We start from the raw sequence: 17,708 nt of genomic DNA, 5'->3' as shown, positions 1-17,708 counted from the left end.
CTTAAGAACTTTAGCTAATTTTTGGAAACTGAACTGATGTATGGGATGGAGATGTTACCCTTAAAGTTGGTTATTTCTTCAGTGCAGTGGCTAGGAGGATTTAGAAGAAATTTTTTAATGGTTTTATCAGAATATCCATTTTGTCTAAAGACATGTGAGAGGTAATTAATTTCTTTTTGAAGTTCATCTGGGTCATTCAGAAGAGAGCATGCTCTATGTCCCAAGGTAGAAATAGTTCCAGGTTTTTGTGGAGGAAAATGATGGGACTGACTGTGAAGATATCTATTAGTTTGCATAGGTTTTCTATACATTGAGATTCTAAATTCGTCAAAAGCTTGATTTCTAGCTTGAGCAGATTCAGATGTTGACAAGTCAGACAAATATATAAGAGCAGACCAATTTTTGATATCACTATGGCTGACTTTCAATTATACTGTATGCCAGACTGTAAATTGTCACAAGATGAGGGAATGACTGATATCCACAAAAAATGCACTGAGCATAAAACAGTATATCAAAGATAATCTGATTAAGTAGTGCTTAAAAACATTCCTTTTATGTAAAAGCAAAAATAGAGACAGTGAATGCAGAGGTGTTTACAGAGAAAGTCAGTGTAGATCAGCAGCTGGAAAAAGAACTAGGTGGATAGCATGCCTGGTGGCTCAGTTGTGCATTTGAAGTATGAAGGACAAAGTCATTGCATATTTACTGACCGATTTTACACTTCTGTAAATGTGAAAGAGAACTTGATAAATCACTGAAATGCAGCATGAATGATTATTATTATTATTACGTAACATCTCCAGGGAGTCCAAAGACTCATCGAGGGAGGGTCACCTACTCTACAACTAACCACAACTACACCAACGCATTCTACTGCCTAACACCACCACTAGTATTTCCAGAGACAATTACAAACATCCATGCCCATAGCGGGATTCGAATCTGCAGCCTTTTGGCTAGAAAGCAGATACACTAACCATTCGACCAACCAGGCCAGCATACTAATACTTTGAGATACATTTAAGTTTTAAAGTTGAAATAATTATTTTCTAGAGTAATTAAAAAACTGTTGGGGAGCCCAGTCGAGCTAAAATGTGGAGAGTTTGATATTCAAAGAGGTATAGAATTCCTATAATTATGATGTGCTGGTCTAAATAGTTATATTTATTCAAGCAAATTTTCACCTTAATAGTAATTAGTATGATATTGCAAAACAGAAAAAACAACAACAACTGGAATTTAATATCAATAATTGTCTAGTGTTCTTAGTATTCAATTCTAATATCCAGCATATGGATAAAATTAAATATACTTCCTTCTTCTGGTACTAGCAATATTTCCAAAATTTGTTATGCATAATGAACAGTAATTTCCCTTTCCCTGCTTGTGTTATTCAAAAAAAACTTATATTATTATTGTACAGGCATCTCCATAGAGTCTGAAGACTCATTGCAAGAGAACCCAAACTATCCACATAATCTATCATACTTCCCCTTGAACCCATTAACAGACAAAAGTACTAATAACCGACTCTGGCAACCCATTTCATTCATTTACAACTTTCCAAGTGAAAAATCTAATCCCTACTAACCACACTTTTACTCAACTTCTAGGTATGATCTCTTGTTTTGCTCTCTCTAGCTAAGTGCTAAAAACATTTCCCCTGCATCAATCCAATAAAATCCTTTAACTTATGATGTGCTGTTCAGGCTCTTTTGCAATATGCCCTCTAAACTTCAAATCCCTGTCCACAATCATCACCATATCCTTGGCCTCATTAGTTTCTTGCATTTCAGTTCCATCAATATAGTACACAGCTTGTGATCTTTTCAAAGTGTACCACTTTACACATTAAACTGGCAGCCATTTACCTTTGCTCGTACTGCTAGTATGTTTAAGTTACCTTGCAGGATCTCTACATTGCCTTCATATACTATCACTCTTCCCAGTTTTGCATTATCAGCAAACAATTGAATATTTCCCATCAAATCATTGATGTACAAATTAAACAACAGAGAACCAAGTACTGGGCCCTGTGGTACACTGCTACTCACCTGCCTTCTCCTAGACTCAACTCCTCCATAAACCACTCCAATGCCACCCTCTAATCCAAATCACCGGATTCATATTCAATCCCATCTGTTCCAATTTATGCAATAGAGGTCTATGTGGAATTCTGAAAAATGCCTTACAAAGTCTAGCAATATCACTAAGTTCCTTTATCTAAATCATTGTCACCTACTTACAAAAAGTAAGCAAATTATTAAAGCAAGACCTACCCTTCACAAAACCATGTTGCTCTTATAAAATATATTCCTGTCCACATAGTTTTGAATTCTCTCTTTTACTAATTTCTACAATACCTTAACCACACTCCTAAGACTGTTTAGTTTATACTTTGCTTCTGTCTTTGAGCCTCTTACTGCTACATTCCCTGCACTGAGGCTTCAATTAAACAGCTTCATCAGAGGAACTGATAATTCTCTTGCACATTTTCATAATACACAGACCAATATGCCATCTAATCCCATGGCTCTGTTTGCATTGAAGTTCTGCAATATTCTTAGCACCTCCATTCTCCTATCAGTCAATGTCACATTAGGCATTGCAACATTTCCAACTAGATGGTATACCCTGCAAAATGATCACTCAGTGATTCAACTACTTCATCTGCTTCTGTTGCCTCCCCATCATCAATACTTTTTAAAGTCATTCTTCCATGGTCATTCATCCTTTTCCTTGCCACATAGTGAAAAAACTGTTTAGAATTTTTTTTGACCTTATCCACCAGCTTTCTCTCATAATTAGCTTTGGCCTTCCTTACCATACAGGTCACCCTTCTTGTCTGCACCTTGTACTACTCATAGGCATGATGATCACTTTTTTCTTTATAATCACTCCACAAGCTTTTTTTTTCCTTGTCTGCAACTCCTACTTAATGATGCTATTCATCAATCTAACTCCTATGTACCTGATTTATCCTTCTGACTCCGAGTATACAGTCTGATACTGCTTTCTTCAAACATCCCTTGACCACCTCCCATGCACCATTACCATCTGTCTCCTGCAAATTCTTATGCCATGGCACTGCTGAAAGGACTTTTCAGCTTGTCACAATCACCTGCTTTATATTTACACATACATCCCTTCTTAATAGAAAATTCTGTATGTCAGGCAATCTCCCACGTCAAAACTACATGATCATTTTCTACAAGTGAAGGCAGTATAACTAGATTGCTTGCAAGTTCTCTAATGCTATGACCAGATCCAGCATTCTCGAACCTCATGTTTCCTCCATTACATAATGTCTCAGGTAATTATCTCTAAGCAGCTGTATAAATTCAGTTTCCTTCCCTATGAGCATTTCTTCTCCTAATGTCCCTTATCCTATATAGTTGGAATCCCCCATAATAATTACACAACCTGAACTTATCATGCTAATTTGCCGATGTCATGTACATGACTATTATTTTTTTAGGAAATAACATATACTAAAATATTAGTTATAACTTTAATTAATGCTTTCCTATATTTTGGCCATAAAAGAAGCTTCGGTAAAAAACTGTGTTCAAGTGGAAAAAGGGGTGTGGCAGGGTTTGTATGCTGTCGTCCTATCTTTTTAATATTTATAGTGAATATGTTATGAGAATGACTGATTTAGACAAAGATCTAGCTGGAATTAAGATTGGTGGAAGAAAAATAAATGATTTAAGATATACAGATGATACAACTCTCATAGCAGAAACTCTTGTTTAAGATGGAAAGTAACAAAGCCGGGCTTAATTTAAACATCAGCAAAACAAAAGTAATGGCTTCTGGCAATTTAAATGAATTTATAATAGAGTGAGAAAAATAGAAATTGTTGAAAGTTATGATTTACTGGGGACCAGAATCAAAAATGATGGTAAATGTGAAGATAAAATTAAAAGGTGAAAAAAATGTGAAAAAAAAGCAATGTTAACCCTGACAAAAATTATCAAAGATAAAGGTGTGAAAGGACATGAAAGTTAAAATTGTCAAAGCAATGGTATTTCCAGTAGTGATATATGGATGTGAAAGGTGGATTATTAAGAAGAAAGATAGAAAGCAAATTGATTCATTTAAATTATGGGTGTGATTAGGAGTTTTAGGCAATTAATGCAGCCAGCTTGCCATTCCTCTGCCGCATCACTCTATGGGCAAATATTTTGTCTGTAGATAAATGTTCATGGAGCCAGTTTGCCTGTTTTGAAGGATCAAAAACACAAGTTTCCAGAAGAAAAAAGCCTCCACCTCCATGTGAGACTGGCTATGTCACCTTTAATTGAAAAGTCATGTTCTTCATCACAGATGGACTGAAACAAGTCTTTCCAACTAAACCACGGAAGCTACAAAGAAGACAAAAAGATGCCTTGTAAAAGACCTGGATTGAATCCAGGATGCAAAGAATTTCCTTTATCATACTTTTCAACTAAAGTTGAATTAATTGGTCTCATATGGAGGTGGAGTTTTTTCTTCCCAGAAAACTCATGTATCTCATCCTAGAAACTGACCAGAAGGAACATATGTGCAACTGCCAGACATAATACACTATGCAGATAGGATTAACTGCCTTCTAAGAGCATTAATGAGATTTTCAAAGCAGCCAAATTTCTCTTCCACAACAGGCCACTGAGCCAAACATGGAAGGGAAAATGGGACAAATAATGGTCCCATTTTGATGTTAAAAACTAACATAATTATGTTAGTTTTATTATCATAGTATCTTGTATTTTCAATAACAGCAATAACGGAAACTTGATATATCATGTCTAAGTTCTTGTAATAGGTAAAATAAAGTTGTTGTTTTTAACTATTACAATTTGCAGAGTTAAAAAAAAAGTTGCACTGTGAAAGAATGTGACAATCATTATTTGACTTGGTGATGAAAAAAAAAAAAATTTTTTTTAGCCTGGGAATAACATTGGTCTAAATTGTCTTGTTTCATGGCAATTTTAACAATGTCTGAAAATGTAGAGTAATGTGTTCATTATTGTTTTAAAATTCAAAAAACACATTTTAAACATCATTTACAGAAATAGACACTGCTATAGAATGTGTTTAAGTGGCTCTTTGATTTGAAAAGAAAGCAAATGGCACCATCATCATCATCAAATTCCTGATATATATCCTCAGTGTGTGTGTGTGGGGGGGGAATGTACAGGATAATTATGATAGTACTAGATGAAAAAGTTACACCATTACTAACTTCTGATCAACAGCTTTCCTCCAAGTTAATCTGTTAATTGTCAAGCCTCAAGAAGCATCTATCTTTTAATTGGCACCATCTGTCTAAAATTTGAGCTTAGCTAAATATGTGCAGATGTTTCCTGCTCTCATATAATAAACACATAGTTTGCATTGAAATATATAGCTAATCCTGTCTTTTAATGGCACCTTTTATGGCATCTTTTTGGTGTATGATTTAGTTTGGAATAACAGGTTAACTGCATATAAGATCTCAACATCTAGGTAGCACTGTTGCATCAAATCTGGAATTAAATACAACAGCCTTTTTATTTATTTGCTAGATGTGGCTCAATTTCCCCTCCCTGTGGCTCAGAAAGTTTTGAAAGATGATACATATGATGCTGTCAAGATCAATAAACTCCAATAAAGACTTCTGAATATCCAAAGAGAGAGTTCATCAAAAAGGCTAAAAAAAATCACAGATATGAGTTCTGAGAAAAAAACTACAGGGGTTAATAGATGGATCAGTTGCAGTCAGGAAAGGAAACAGACATTTTTAGCATTCAGTAATGCATGAGCAAACAAATCACTTAAACAGACATTTGATGCTAGGATCCAGAGGATACTGGCAAAGTTGAAATAATACAATTAATAGCGATAATGCCTACTGAAATGCAAGATGTTACAATACTGGAAGGTTGACAAATAACAGATTAATTTGAAAGAAAAGTGTTCATAGGAAACTATTAATAATGTAAACTTAAATTATGTATTATTATCATGTTATCTGTACTCCTTTAAAATTACATAACAGGAATTGATAATGATGACTGAACATCCCAAAAATGAAATTGGATCACATTACATTACAAACAGTGGAAGAAATAATAAGCAAAGAATTTTGCTACACAAGAAACTTACTTTAAAGTAGATTAAATCGAATCCTGCAAGTCCTATTCTTTGTACAATCATCAATTCAGTTATTTTTTTTGAACAGACCTTCAATAATTTCTATTTTATAAGAGCATGTAATTTTATGGCTAATGCAATTAAAATTGATCTTATTGTATTACCTGTTTCATTTTTTCCATAAGAACTCTCACAAAAGTAGAACTTGTCTTGATATTCACTTCCACCTGCAGTTTGAGCAAGAATGTAAGCTATGCCAAAATAAAGGGATGTAATCACATAAAAAAAGCAAGCTACTTATAAATGTAAAAGCTGTATACTTTCAAAGAAACGCTCATGACATATGCATTTAGTGTAGCTAGGAAGGATGATGTCAAGCTTCTGGAATTAGGCAGCTGAATTATTAGCTTCATTAGTATTATGCTGAAATAATAATTATTAATAAACAGGTTATTTGCAATAATATGAGAACTTTCAGTCCATCTGCATTTTCTACAAGAATGCCAGCACTGTCAATATAAGCATATATATAAAATGCCTACCAAGGTTAATCTATACTTTCAAAAAATTGTTACTTAAAATTTGAATGCTGTTCAAGTTCTGGAATTAGGAAATAATCAAAAGAGTTATTCAGTATCAGGTGAGATAACACATAAAGCAAAATCATGGTTATTAGCAATATGGGTACTTTAATTCAAATTAAGTATATATGTGTGTGTGTGTGTGTGTGTGCGTGCATATATATAATTTGTATTAAATTCTATACAAAACTCTCATCAGTTAAAATAATGCACAGTATATCAGAGTATAGTAAAAATTCAATAATTATCTTGTTTTAATCATTGGTATCATTTTAATATCACAAGTATTTTAATGTCAAAGTGTTTCTCTTATAAAATACTTGTGATATTAAAATGATCCCAATCATTTTTTTTTTTTTTGTTTTTTTGAAGTTAGGCAAGCTGGCTAATATTAGTTGCATGCCAATATTGGTCCATCTACTCAGGGACCACAGTTAAGACAACATGCCTAATATCGCTTATCACTGCTTTAGCTTTCAAACTATATATTGATTTGGTTGATATCATTTGCATATTTAAATTGTGGGACAGGAAAAATCAATGTTCCTTATTATTTACTTCCTGTAAATGTTGAATGAGAGAGAGTTGGGATTTGGTTTAGTAACCCAGTTGGTCTCTGAATCAGAAATCATTTGTATTTCTGGAATTTGTTTCGCATGATGTCTTGTGACATGGTGCATCATCATCAACTTACTGATAGATATCAGGATGAGTAAACAATGAGCATGTTGAGATTGTGTACTTACTGTTTACTCATCTGGATGGTAACCCCAGTAAGACAGTAGCTTACAGGAATGCTTATGCATGATATTACAGCCAGGCATTGTTCAACTGATATTAGGGGTCCATGTTCAAGAGAACAATCTATAAACCATTTCCTCTACAGACTAGCAACTGTTATATCATACACACACACACACAAGTAGGTCCATATAGATAAATGCTTCTTTTTCTATATCATGGTCTTTCTAGCATATAACTAAAATGTGGATTTATCAGATCAGGTGACTTTTTTTTTTTCTTCTGTTGGTGCTCTTCAAATGATTGAGTTTTTCAGCATTCCTTTGTCTGCTGTAAGGCACAGTTCTTTGTTTCATGCTGACAGGAAAGGTACACAGCAAATTATATATTGTAACAATTCAAGTAAACAAAAAAGCCCAATGCATAGTCAGCTTTCATATGATAGTGGTTACATTTATAGGTTTGGATATTTACTATTTTCTCATTACATGCATAATGTGCACAAATATGGTCACCTGGGTTTCTTGGGGATGAAGAGAGGTGAAGAGATAATCCAGAGGTGAGTGTCTAAGATGGTGGCAGATCTATGGAATGCACCTTATAAGGATAGGTTAAAGATTTGTGGGTTACAGAAATTGGCTAATAGGCAGAAATGGGTGATGTGATTAATACATACAAATTACTGAATGGTTCTTCCAGGATTGATACAAGACAAAAAATTTTCAGAATAGGTCTGGTGATGGTGGGAGAACTAGGACCATCCTTGGAAAATGAGCAATAGCATGATTAGCAAGGATGTAAAGACTAGATTTTTTTGCTTGAAGAGCGAAAGTTGCCAGAATCTGTTGTGGGTACCATGACTGAAAATAAGTTCAAAGTGAAGTATGACAGATAACATGTGAATATTGAACAACACTTGGCATAATGTTTAGGGCCTCCTCCTTGATGAGTCTATGAAGTTGCCTGTGTAATAATAATAATAAAATTTTGCTAGTTGGTTGATTCACTGAGGTTTGTCCTATGAACCAATTCTGGTAAACTCTTGATAATCCTGTATTAGGTTGCTGTCTACAGTACTAACATGCTGTTTACATAATACTCGCACCTGCTTTTCTAATACCTTCTGCATGTTATTTTAATGCAAATCTCATCCATAAAGTGTTGTAAACCTATATGTAGTACATTAATAGCATCAGTAGATTAAGATTTAAACAATCCAGAAATCCTGCTATAGATACTAAGCATGGAACTTTTTCCCAAGCTACTTCAGGTCTCCAAAAACATGGTCTTGCAACAGTTAATGAAATTCATCTCCCACCTAATAGCATTTTTTTATGTGACTCTCCTGCAAAAGGTTTTTGTATACCTATTTGTTTCTGTGAGCTAAGGAATATTTTCTATTTTTATTAATTTTATATGCTATTTATTATTTATCTATTTATTTATAAATAAATATATATAAATATATTTATTTATTTTTGTTAAATAGTCTGGAAACCCTGTTCTAGAAACCAAAGATGGAGCCTTTTCAAGCCACTTCAGGCTTCCAATAAGGGGAGGGAATCCCCACACCAGCCAGTGAAATTCATCTTCCACCTAAGAACAATCACAAAAATCTATGCCCATGGTAGGATTTGAACACATCCTTTTGGTTGGAAAGTAAATATGCAAACCATGTGGCCAACCAGGCTGGCAAAATTATGAGGAATATCCAGAACTATCCAACTATGCATACTGGCAGTACAAGTGGCAGGAACGGGGATGTGCCTGTGCAGTGGTAGTAACAGAGTTAATAGTTATTTAGTAGTAAATGGTTAAGAAAAAGAGAAAACCTATTTTTGGATGTGCGAGTTGTAGTGTGAAGCTGAGTAGATTGTTGATGAGAGGAGGAGGATGTGTAGCCAGTTAAGGATATAAAAATTAGACAGTGAGACCATAGAATACCAGGATCATTGTGAGACAAATCACAAAGGAAGGCAAAATAAGGATGCTGGGATGGTTTCAGTGGGAGCAAAAGATTCAAAGGACTGAAATAATGGGATGAGGAATTGTAGGAAGGAAGGGCAGGGGAAAGTCAGCAATTTGCAGACTTGACAGTCTGCAAATTTTTTGTTGTTTTCAATGAATTTCATTGGCTCAAATGAAATGTCATTAATAGAGGAGGATGTATCTACAGAAATAGAATATGATTGTTATAGCATCTTTCGAAAAGAGAGAAAAGATAAGAGGTGGTGGGATATTACTGATGATTTCAGGAGTTGTATCCCCACTTCCACTCCAATGTAGTACAAGAAATAAGCAGTAATGAAATGGATTTGAGACCATTTTGCATGAGGCTGAGATAAGCACAAATTTCATAAAATATTTAGACAGAAGAGTGATAATAATGGGATGATATACTGACTTGAAGCAGGAAATAACAAGTAAGGAAACTGAATTCCTTGAGCTACTTTGCAGCATGTAATTGAAGCACCGTGTGGGACATGAGTGTAGGATTCAATAATATCTCATACAGTGCTAATGATCATAAAGTGATCATGTGGCTTTGATGCAGGAAGTGGCTAGACAAGTACAAGCTTCACAGAATAAAAGAGATTTGTGAAATTACAGAGCATGGGACTATGATAATTAAGGAATTAGGGAATTAAAGATATGCAGTGACCTGATTAATTAAAGAAAAGATAAATCAACAATGCCTGGGACATGGTCTGAATATCAGTTACTTATGGCAATGGCAAATTGTAATCCTAAGGTTAGGAGGATAAAGTAAGGAGTAAAATGGATGAATCATGGAATTATGCAGGAGTTTCTAAGAAAGAGAATGTTATGGAGGAGATATAAAGAACAGGACAGATCTCAGCAGCGCATGGAGTATAAGGCACAAGCTAAGAATGTGGCGAATAGTGAGGAAGGCAAAATTGGCATATGAAAGGAGACTGGTTGAAGCAGCAAAGCTCTAGAGTAATAGTTGTCGCGAGCAGAAGAAAGGGCAAATATGAAAGGCAAGTCATATCTGCTGAAGATGTAGTGGAAATGTGCAATAAGTAATTCGATTAGTGTATTCAGAAGAAAGGGAAGTGTTTAGAATATTAAGTAACCTTGATGTTAAAAAGGGTGTGGGACTGGATGGGATATCACAATGTGTATTACAGAAATGTACAAAAGAGTAGGCAGTGCCCTCAACTTTGTTTTTCAACAGGAGCCAGAAAGGTGAAAGAGGTACGAATAGCCACTGCATAAGGGAGGATCCAAGTTAGTGATATCCAACTACAGGCTAGTGTGTATTTTCAGGTATAGTGGTGGTGTGAGAGAGAGAGAGAGAGAGGCTGGTTAGAAACAGAATATAAACCTGGATTGAAGAGAGTGAAAATCGTTCCAGAGAGCAGAATGGGTTTGTTAAGGGATAGTCTATCTTAGTAACTTGGTTACATTTCATAGTGGAGATGACTAGCATTGGACAGAGGAAATGCTTATATTTCTGTTGAAACTGAGCAGGATGGGGATGGATAGTCAAGTTGGTAGCTTGGTTACTGAGATGGTTGGGAATGCAATATCCTGAAAAAAAGAAGAAGATATAGTTTATGATGTGAGAAGAGATATTCAGTTGTTTACTAATGATACTTAAATTAGCAAAAAGCAATAGCAGGAAGTTCTGACATTGTTATTACAAGAGGATTTGAATAGAATAGTGATGTAGGCTGAAGAATAGGAATGTCACTTCAATGTTGCTAAGTGTAAAGTTAATCACTTTGATTAGAGAAGATGGGATGAGGTTTATCATATTGCAAGAACTCTGCTTCAGGAGGTAGAAGAGGCATGGAATCTGGGAATTGTGGTAGATAGGGAAGTGAAGTTTGGGAGACACATCACACAAGTTGTAAGGATTACCTTACAATACCTTACCTTACAAAATCGCTGCTATAATGTAAAGAACCCTGACAAGTACAGATAAGGAGGTGATAGTTCCACTAATCAGGCCTCATTTGGATTTCTTTGTAGAGATCTGGTCACTTCGCTATATCATCAATAAGGAAACAGTGGAGAAAGTGCAGAGGTGAATAACTAAGACTGTCTCAGGACTCTGGAATGTTGAGTACAAAAACAGATTAAGGGAATGATGTAATCTGTAGCTTGGTATATATAGGTGATGTGACTGAGACCAAGTGAGGGGAGCCCATCAGATAGATGCACGGAAATTATTACATAGGGAAATGAGTGATGAGAGACCAAGAGATCATTCCTGGAAACCGTACACGTCATGTGTACAGTTTCCATGAATGATCTCTCAGAAGTATAACCATTTCCAAGAATGAGTAAGGAAGTGAAAATAAGACTTTTTTTTGCATGACAGGTAATAAATGAGTAAAATGTTTTGCCAGAGTGGATGGTGAATGTATCAACAGTGGAAGTCTTTAAAGGCAAGGTATGATAGCTATTGTGGTATGTGAGTTTTCAACCTCCCATGATGAGTCTTTGGACTCAGTGAAGGAAGTAATACTAATATTATTACTTGAAAAGGTTTGAGGTAGCTTAAAAATTGAGTGGTAATGATTTTCTCCATTGCTTTAGAAAGAACTGAAGTAAATAAAAATTGATAGTAATTAGATGCAAAGATGTGTTCCTCTCTTAGTAATGGACTGAAAACGAACTAATTTCCACATTACAGGACAATTACCACTGGAACAGGAAAGAATAAAAAGGCAACACAAACAGGAGTCAACTCTGAAGCACAACAGAAATCTTCAGTGCAATTGGAGAAATGCCAGTAAAACCAGGATTGGTATCCAGTTTGGACAAGATTCTTCTGCTCTCATTCTGGCATAATATCAAAGGGAGACTTTGAATGTATGTTGTGTGTTTGGAATCATCAGAGGGTATTTAACATGTTTATCTATGCAAGAATTAAAGGAAAAGTAAGAAGCATGACAAAAGATTTGCCTTTTCTGTGGCTAATGCAATGGAACCATCCAAGTGCAAAAGGCAGGGAAACAGAATTCAAACAAAAGTTACTGCCAGTAGTTGTGGGAAGAGACTAGAAAGCATGACTGCTATTTATACATGATATAAGTTTCTTGCATTTAGCCTTTGAAAATGTTTTGGATGTGCTGATAGTTTGTAAGCAGCTATTTTGGGCTTTTGTATAAACCAAAATATTCATAGCAATAAGAACTGCTGTAGTAACATGTTTCAGTGCAGGTGTTTGGATAAGGAGACTGAAAACAATAATCCGACTGAGGAAATGAGGTAACAGAAGTCACAAAGATCATCCCACTTTGATTTCTTATAATGCCAGATTGATCAGTCACTGCACAAGTGTCATTTAGTGGGAGAAGAAATCACTCAGTTGTAGTCTGAATCCTCTACAAGACAAAAAAAACATCTGCATTATACTTAGAAGGGTCACTAATCAGGAAAAAATCAGTCTTTGGAGAGTGTGTAGGGTTCTGGTATGCATGTGAACAATTTGTATAAGATCACTGATGATAGCAAATGTCTCAGCATCTCTACCTGCATGATCTGTGCAGTTGGAAAAGGACAGGTAGTTGGAGTTGAGAATATTAAAATATCCAAGGAAATTATTTCAATATTAGAAAAACTGGACTGGAGAACAACATTTAAAGGACTTGACTTCAATATAAGAAAAATCATGTTCTACTAATAACTGCCAAATTTGTTATTTTTAGATTCTTCTTTATTACAAAAAAAAAAAAAAATTGTCATATGTTACAAAAAATATTTCACCTGATAAGCAGCATTTAATATCTGTCTTAAAGCATTACTGGCTTGATAAGAATCAGCAGTTTCAGCATAAGGTGTTTCCAAGCTTCTAAGACATCTTTCTAAGGTACCTAAACAGTATATATGTGAAAAAAAAAAGAAGGAAAAAAAAAAATATATATATATACAGGGTGTTCGGGATAAATTTGACATATTTATAATTAATTATATTTTTCCGTAAGTTACATGTATTAACACACACTTCTCTTCATTTAAAAGTTTGGACCCTTCTTCATTCAAATACAAGATGTCAGAAAGGATGGATAGCTGGAACCCACCTGAATCATGGAAGAGAATAACTTGTATCATGATGATTCGTGCCCGCCATCAAAATAAGGATATTACGACTGCTGCCCAATGCTCCCTGAATACAGTAAAAACAATCAGGCATGAACTAGAGACTTGCAATGGTGACTACGAGGATGTAGCAAGAAGAAAGATCCCTAGCAGACGATCTGATTGCGTTCGTACAGCAGAATTCCTCGCAAATCTGCAGGAACAGGTGTTGAAGAACCCTGGCATTGGAATTCGGGCTTTGTTCGTGGAGTTGCTAACTGTAGTCAAGCCCTGGATAACAAGGGTAGGCAATGGTAGGCCGTATGTATGGCAGCAGGATTCGGCCCCTTGCCACACCTCTGGGAAAAGTCAAAAATGGTTGTCTGAAAATTTCTACGACTTCACCAGTCCAAATGTTTGGCCTCCAAACTCCCCAGACCTTAACCCCATGGATTATTTTGTATGGGGCGCAGTTGAAAAAGACACCAATCGCACTTCCAGTAATACAAAAGCCCAGTTAATGGATAAAATTAAAACAGTTTTTGCGGCCCTTCCCAGGGAGACTGTAGCATCAGCTTGTTCGAGGTTCCGAAGCAGAATTGAAGCTGTGATCAATGCTAATGGTGGTTATTTTGAGTAAATCTTGTTGATAGTATTGTAATTAACTCTGCCAGTAATGTTTTTTTGTCAATTCATTAAATTTAATAGATAAAAAGAAGATTTTCTTTTTCCTTACGAAACTGTCAAATTTATCCCGAACACCCTGTATATATATATACACACACGTGTGTGTGTGGAAAAAGTATTTGCTACAAATGAATAATTCAAATCAATTTATTTTTTTAAATAATAATAATAATAATAATAAAAACAGCAGAAAAAATGTTTGAAATCTGTCCATCTCTATTTTTCTTGTAGAATATTTTGAGCCTATGAAGGTTGCTTTCAGATTTCTGTAAATATTTAGATGAAACTGCATACAAAACTAGTATTAATAATAATCAAAAAAGAACCAAACAGCTTCATTTCAGTGATGTAAATTATATAGAAATAGTGGATATTAAAAATACAACATTATTTCAAAACCAAATATATGTGGAAACTTTGGAAGTTTTGAAATTTTGACCAGAGAGCTTATGAGAATACAATACTTAGCATCAGAGTTGCCATAGCTTGCACTACTTAAAAGACAGCACTGTTCAGGTGTCCATATATTTGCCTTTTATTAGTGCATTTGACAAAAGTTTCACTGGTCTGACAGCTATTTTGAACTGGTTGGTTCTCTTCAGAGACCAGGCAGAAATGTTAAGAGAGCAATAACTCATTTAATACCAAAGCAAGCCTGTCAGAAAGTTGTATTTTTCATAAGCAAACTCTCGGTCAGTGTGTAACAGTAATTAAGCATTGTCTGGTATCTGAAGAGAACCGACAGATTGAAATAACTGTCAAGCCAGTGAAACGTTTATCAAAGGTGAATATATGAACACCTGGGAAGCATACAACTTTTAAGGTGCAAGTTAATGGCAACTCTGATGCTGAGGATTGATTTCTCATAAGCTTTCTGGTCAAAATTTCTACACATGTTTGGCTTTGAAATAATGTTGGATCTTCAATATCCACTATTTCTATATAATCTTAGTACTAATAACATGCTAAAGCAATGAAAAAAACCTTTTCCAGACAAAAGCCAAAACAAATGTATTTGATATTTTCTAAAGAAATTTTTTAAATGACTGAATAGTCATTGTTTAGCTCTGGTGCCTCATGGAATTATGTGCGACAGCAAAGGTCACACTGCACCAAAGCAAAGGTTTATTATTTATTTTATTTATTAAACACACATATTCACAAGAATATAGTAATCTTATTACTGCAAATATTTAACCAGAAACTAACTGGTCATCATCAGTGCTTCAGCATAATCACAAGGTGAAGCTACAACAAAGAATGTTAATCCTATTTATAGAGCTGAACCATGTACTGGATGCCACCTAGTGGGTGGTTACAATAAAATAAGATTATAATTAAGGCCCAAATTTAAAATTAAGTGAATTGAAATAAAATTTAATTTAATTACATAATGAAATGAAACAGCATTATATTAAATTTAAAAAATGATAATTAAAATGGGGAGAACATTATTGCTTGCCATTTAATGAGGATGGGAAATAAACATTATTTCTCAACTCCTAACAAATTTTTAAATCCCAATTCTGCTCAACCTTAAAATATTGCTCTTACATTTTAGAATGCTAGATTGTATCCAGAAGAGAGTTTTTTGCTTAAATAGATTAAAAATAATGTCACTTCTAAATTGGAACCAACCTTCTGTTTCCTCAATACTTGGTTCACTTCGTTATAAGATTAGATGCCATTTTATTTTTTGAGAGATTAAAAGTTTCAACCATATTAGCAATATATTTTTTTTTGGTGATAGATTTCTGAATCTTCAAATGAGGTGATAGTTCATAAAAAATCTTTATTTTTCAAAGAGAGGCTGGCTTGACTACATTTTTTTTAAATTCCAATCAAACTATTAAACCTGGTCTAAATCTTTTACATGACCTCCCATATAAAAGGGTGTAAATCTACAGTACATTTGTATTGCAGGTTGGCTAAGGATTTTTCTATTTTAATTCATTTTCTATATATTCTGAATTTTTATTTATTTTAATCTAGAAAACAGTTCCATCTGCTCTAGAGACCAAACAAGGAAATTTTCAAGCAACTTCAGGCTTCCAATATGTGGAGCAGTGGTCTTGCATCAAGTGATGGAATTTATCTCTCACATTTCAGAAAATCACAAACATGCAGCCTGCTACTGATATAATTTTTAACCAAAAGTCAGACTAGGGTTGATGGCTAGCCAATTCAGTAATGCATATACTGTGGCAAATTGCAGTTTAGATTGTATACTCCCTTTGCATATATAGGGTGGTTCAAAATTCCACATACAAAATTTGAGGGAGGTAGAAAACATCAAAATCAATCATATTCATATAGGAAAGAATGACCGGAAACGCCACCGGAAGGTACTAACAGGAACACAAAGATACATAAATAACACAAGGCAGTAAGTAGTGTAAAACACTTTATTAGGCATAACTGAACAGTTCAATAGTAATTGGATACATAATATGGTAAACGAGGTGCATATCTGCCATCTCAGCGTTTGTAAAACGATGCATGTTCTTCGTACGACGTCAAAAGCTTGAATGAGAAAGCCCCAAATGCTCACTTGGAGCACTGGCGAACAGCGTCACCTATCACTTTCGGGTGGCATTTCTGGTCATGCTTTCATATGTGAATATGGTTGATTTTGATGTTCTCTACCTCCCCTGAAAATTTGTATGTGGAATTTTGAATCACCCTGTATATGAACTCCAAATAATGACCTTAATTGTGAAGGTTGAAATTACGAGTAAAAGTAATCTTAGTTATTACTCCAACACAGTAGTAGTAGTCTCCATTTTTCTAGATTATATTTTCAAGCATTCTTTGCATCTGAACTACCTCTCCTTTATTACAACTGTAAAACTCAGCATCTATTATTAGACTGACATTTGCTGAATACATTTGTTTTCCATATTTTACATCATTAATGATACCAAGAATGCTGAATCAACCTTTGTGCTTAAACTTTCCATATCTTACTTACACAACACATTTACTGCAATGAGTTTTGTATTATTTTGTGCAATTATTATAAAATTTCCACAAGGTGACAGACTACTGAGTTAATGTAAACCTCAGTTTTACATTAACTCAGTTATTCCATTAATGTTAAAAATCAGATACAATTTGACATTATCCACCTCTTTTTCAGAAACAAGGAGAGCAATATCTATTCAATATAGCTCTTCATATTTTGTTGATAGATGTACTAAATCTGAATTTAAAAGCAATACTTTGTGCAGTGTTCTTAAAATTAAATATAACAAGACTTTACTTACATACCTACAAAACTATCTCTTAAGTAGTCAACAGATCCAATTAGCTTTTCAGCCACTGTACTATTCAAGGTTCCCAAAATTAAATCTTGAATTTCAGCAGTACAAATCTGTAATTCACGTGAAGATGGTGGCTCATCATTAGACAAATGAACACCTAATAAAAGACTCAATTAATATATCAAACATGGTATTAAAATACTATTATAAGATAGTGTAATTTAATTTGTTACATGCTGTTTTTAAAGATGGATAGAATAGC

General features: G+C 34.5%; 1 protein-coding gene across 6 annotated transcripts in view; it reads right to left on the bottom strand.

The window, feature by feature from the left end:
* LOC150108380 (dual serine/threonine and tyrosine protein kinase-like) overlaps window positions 1–17,708 on the bottom strand; it is a 261,870-nt gene that overhangs the window by 94,511 nt on the left and 149,651 nt on the right. For 4 of the 6 annotated variants that reach the window (XM_090390729.1, XM_090390726.1, XM_090390728.1 and 1 more), the window contains 3 exons: window positions 17,454–17,603; window positions 13,185–13,291; window positions 6,285–6,371 (listed from right to left, as the gene is read on the bottom strand). In XM_090390729.1, coding sequence (XP_090246855.1) covers window positions 6,285–6,371; window positions 13,185–13,291; window positions 17,454–17,603 — 344 coding nt within the window. The remainder of the gene's footprint in view (window positions 1–6,284; window positions 6,372–13,184; window positions 13,292–17,453; window positions 17,604–17,708) is intronic. The other 2 variants (XM_090390727.1, XM_090390730.1) reach the window with 2 other exon arrangements.

Source organism: Typopeltis vanoorti, chromosome 3, assembly GCF_054136105.1.
Source record: "Typopeltis vanoorti isolate ZY-2024b chromosome 3, IOZ_Tvanoo_1.0, whole genome shotgun sequence".
NCBI classification, from domain to species: domain Eukaryota; kingdom Metazoa; phylum Arthropoda; class Arachnida; order Uropygi; family Thelyphonidae; genus Typopeltis; species Typopeltis vanoorti.
This window is presented reverse-complemented; position numbering and strand designations above follow the sequence as displayed.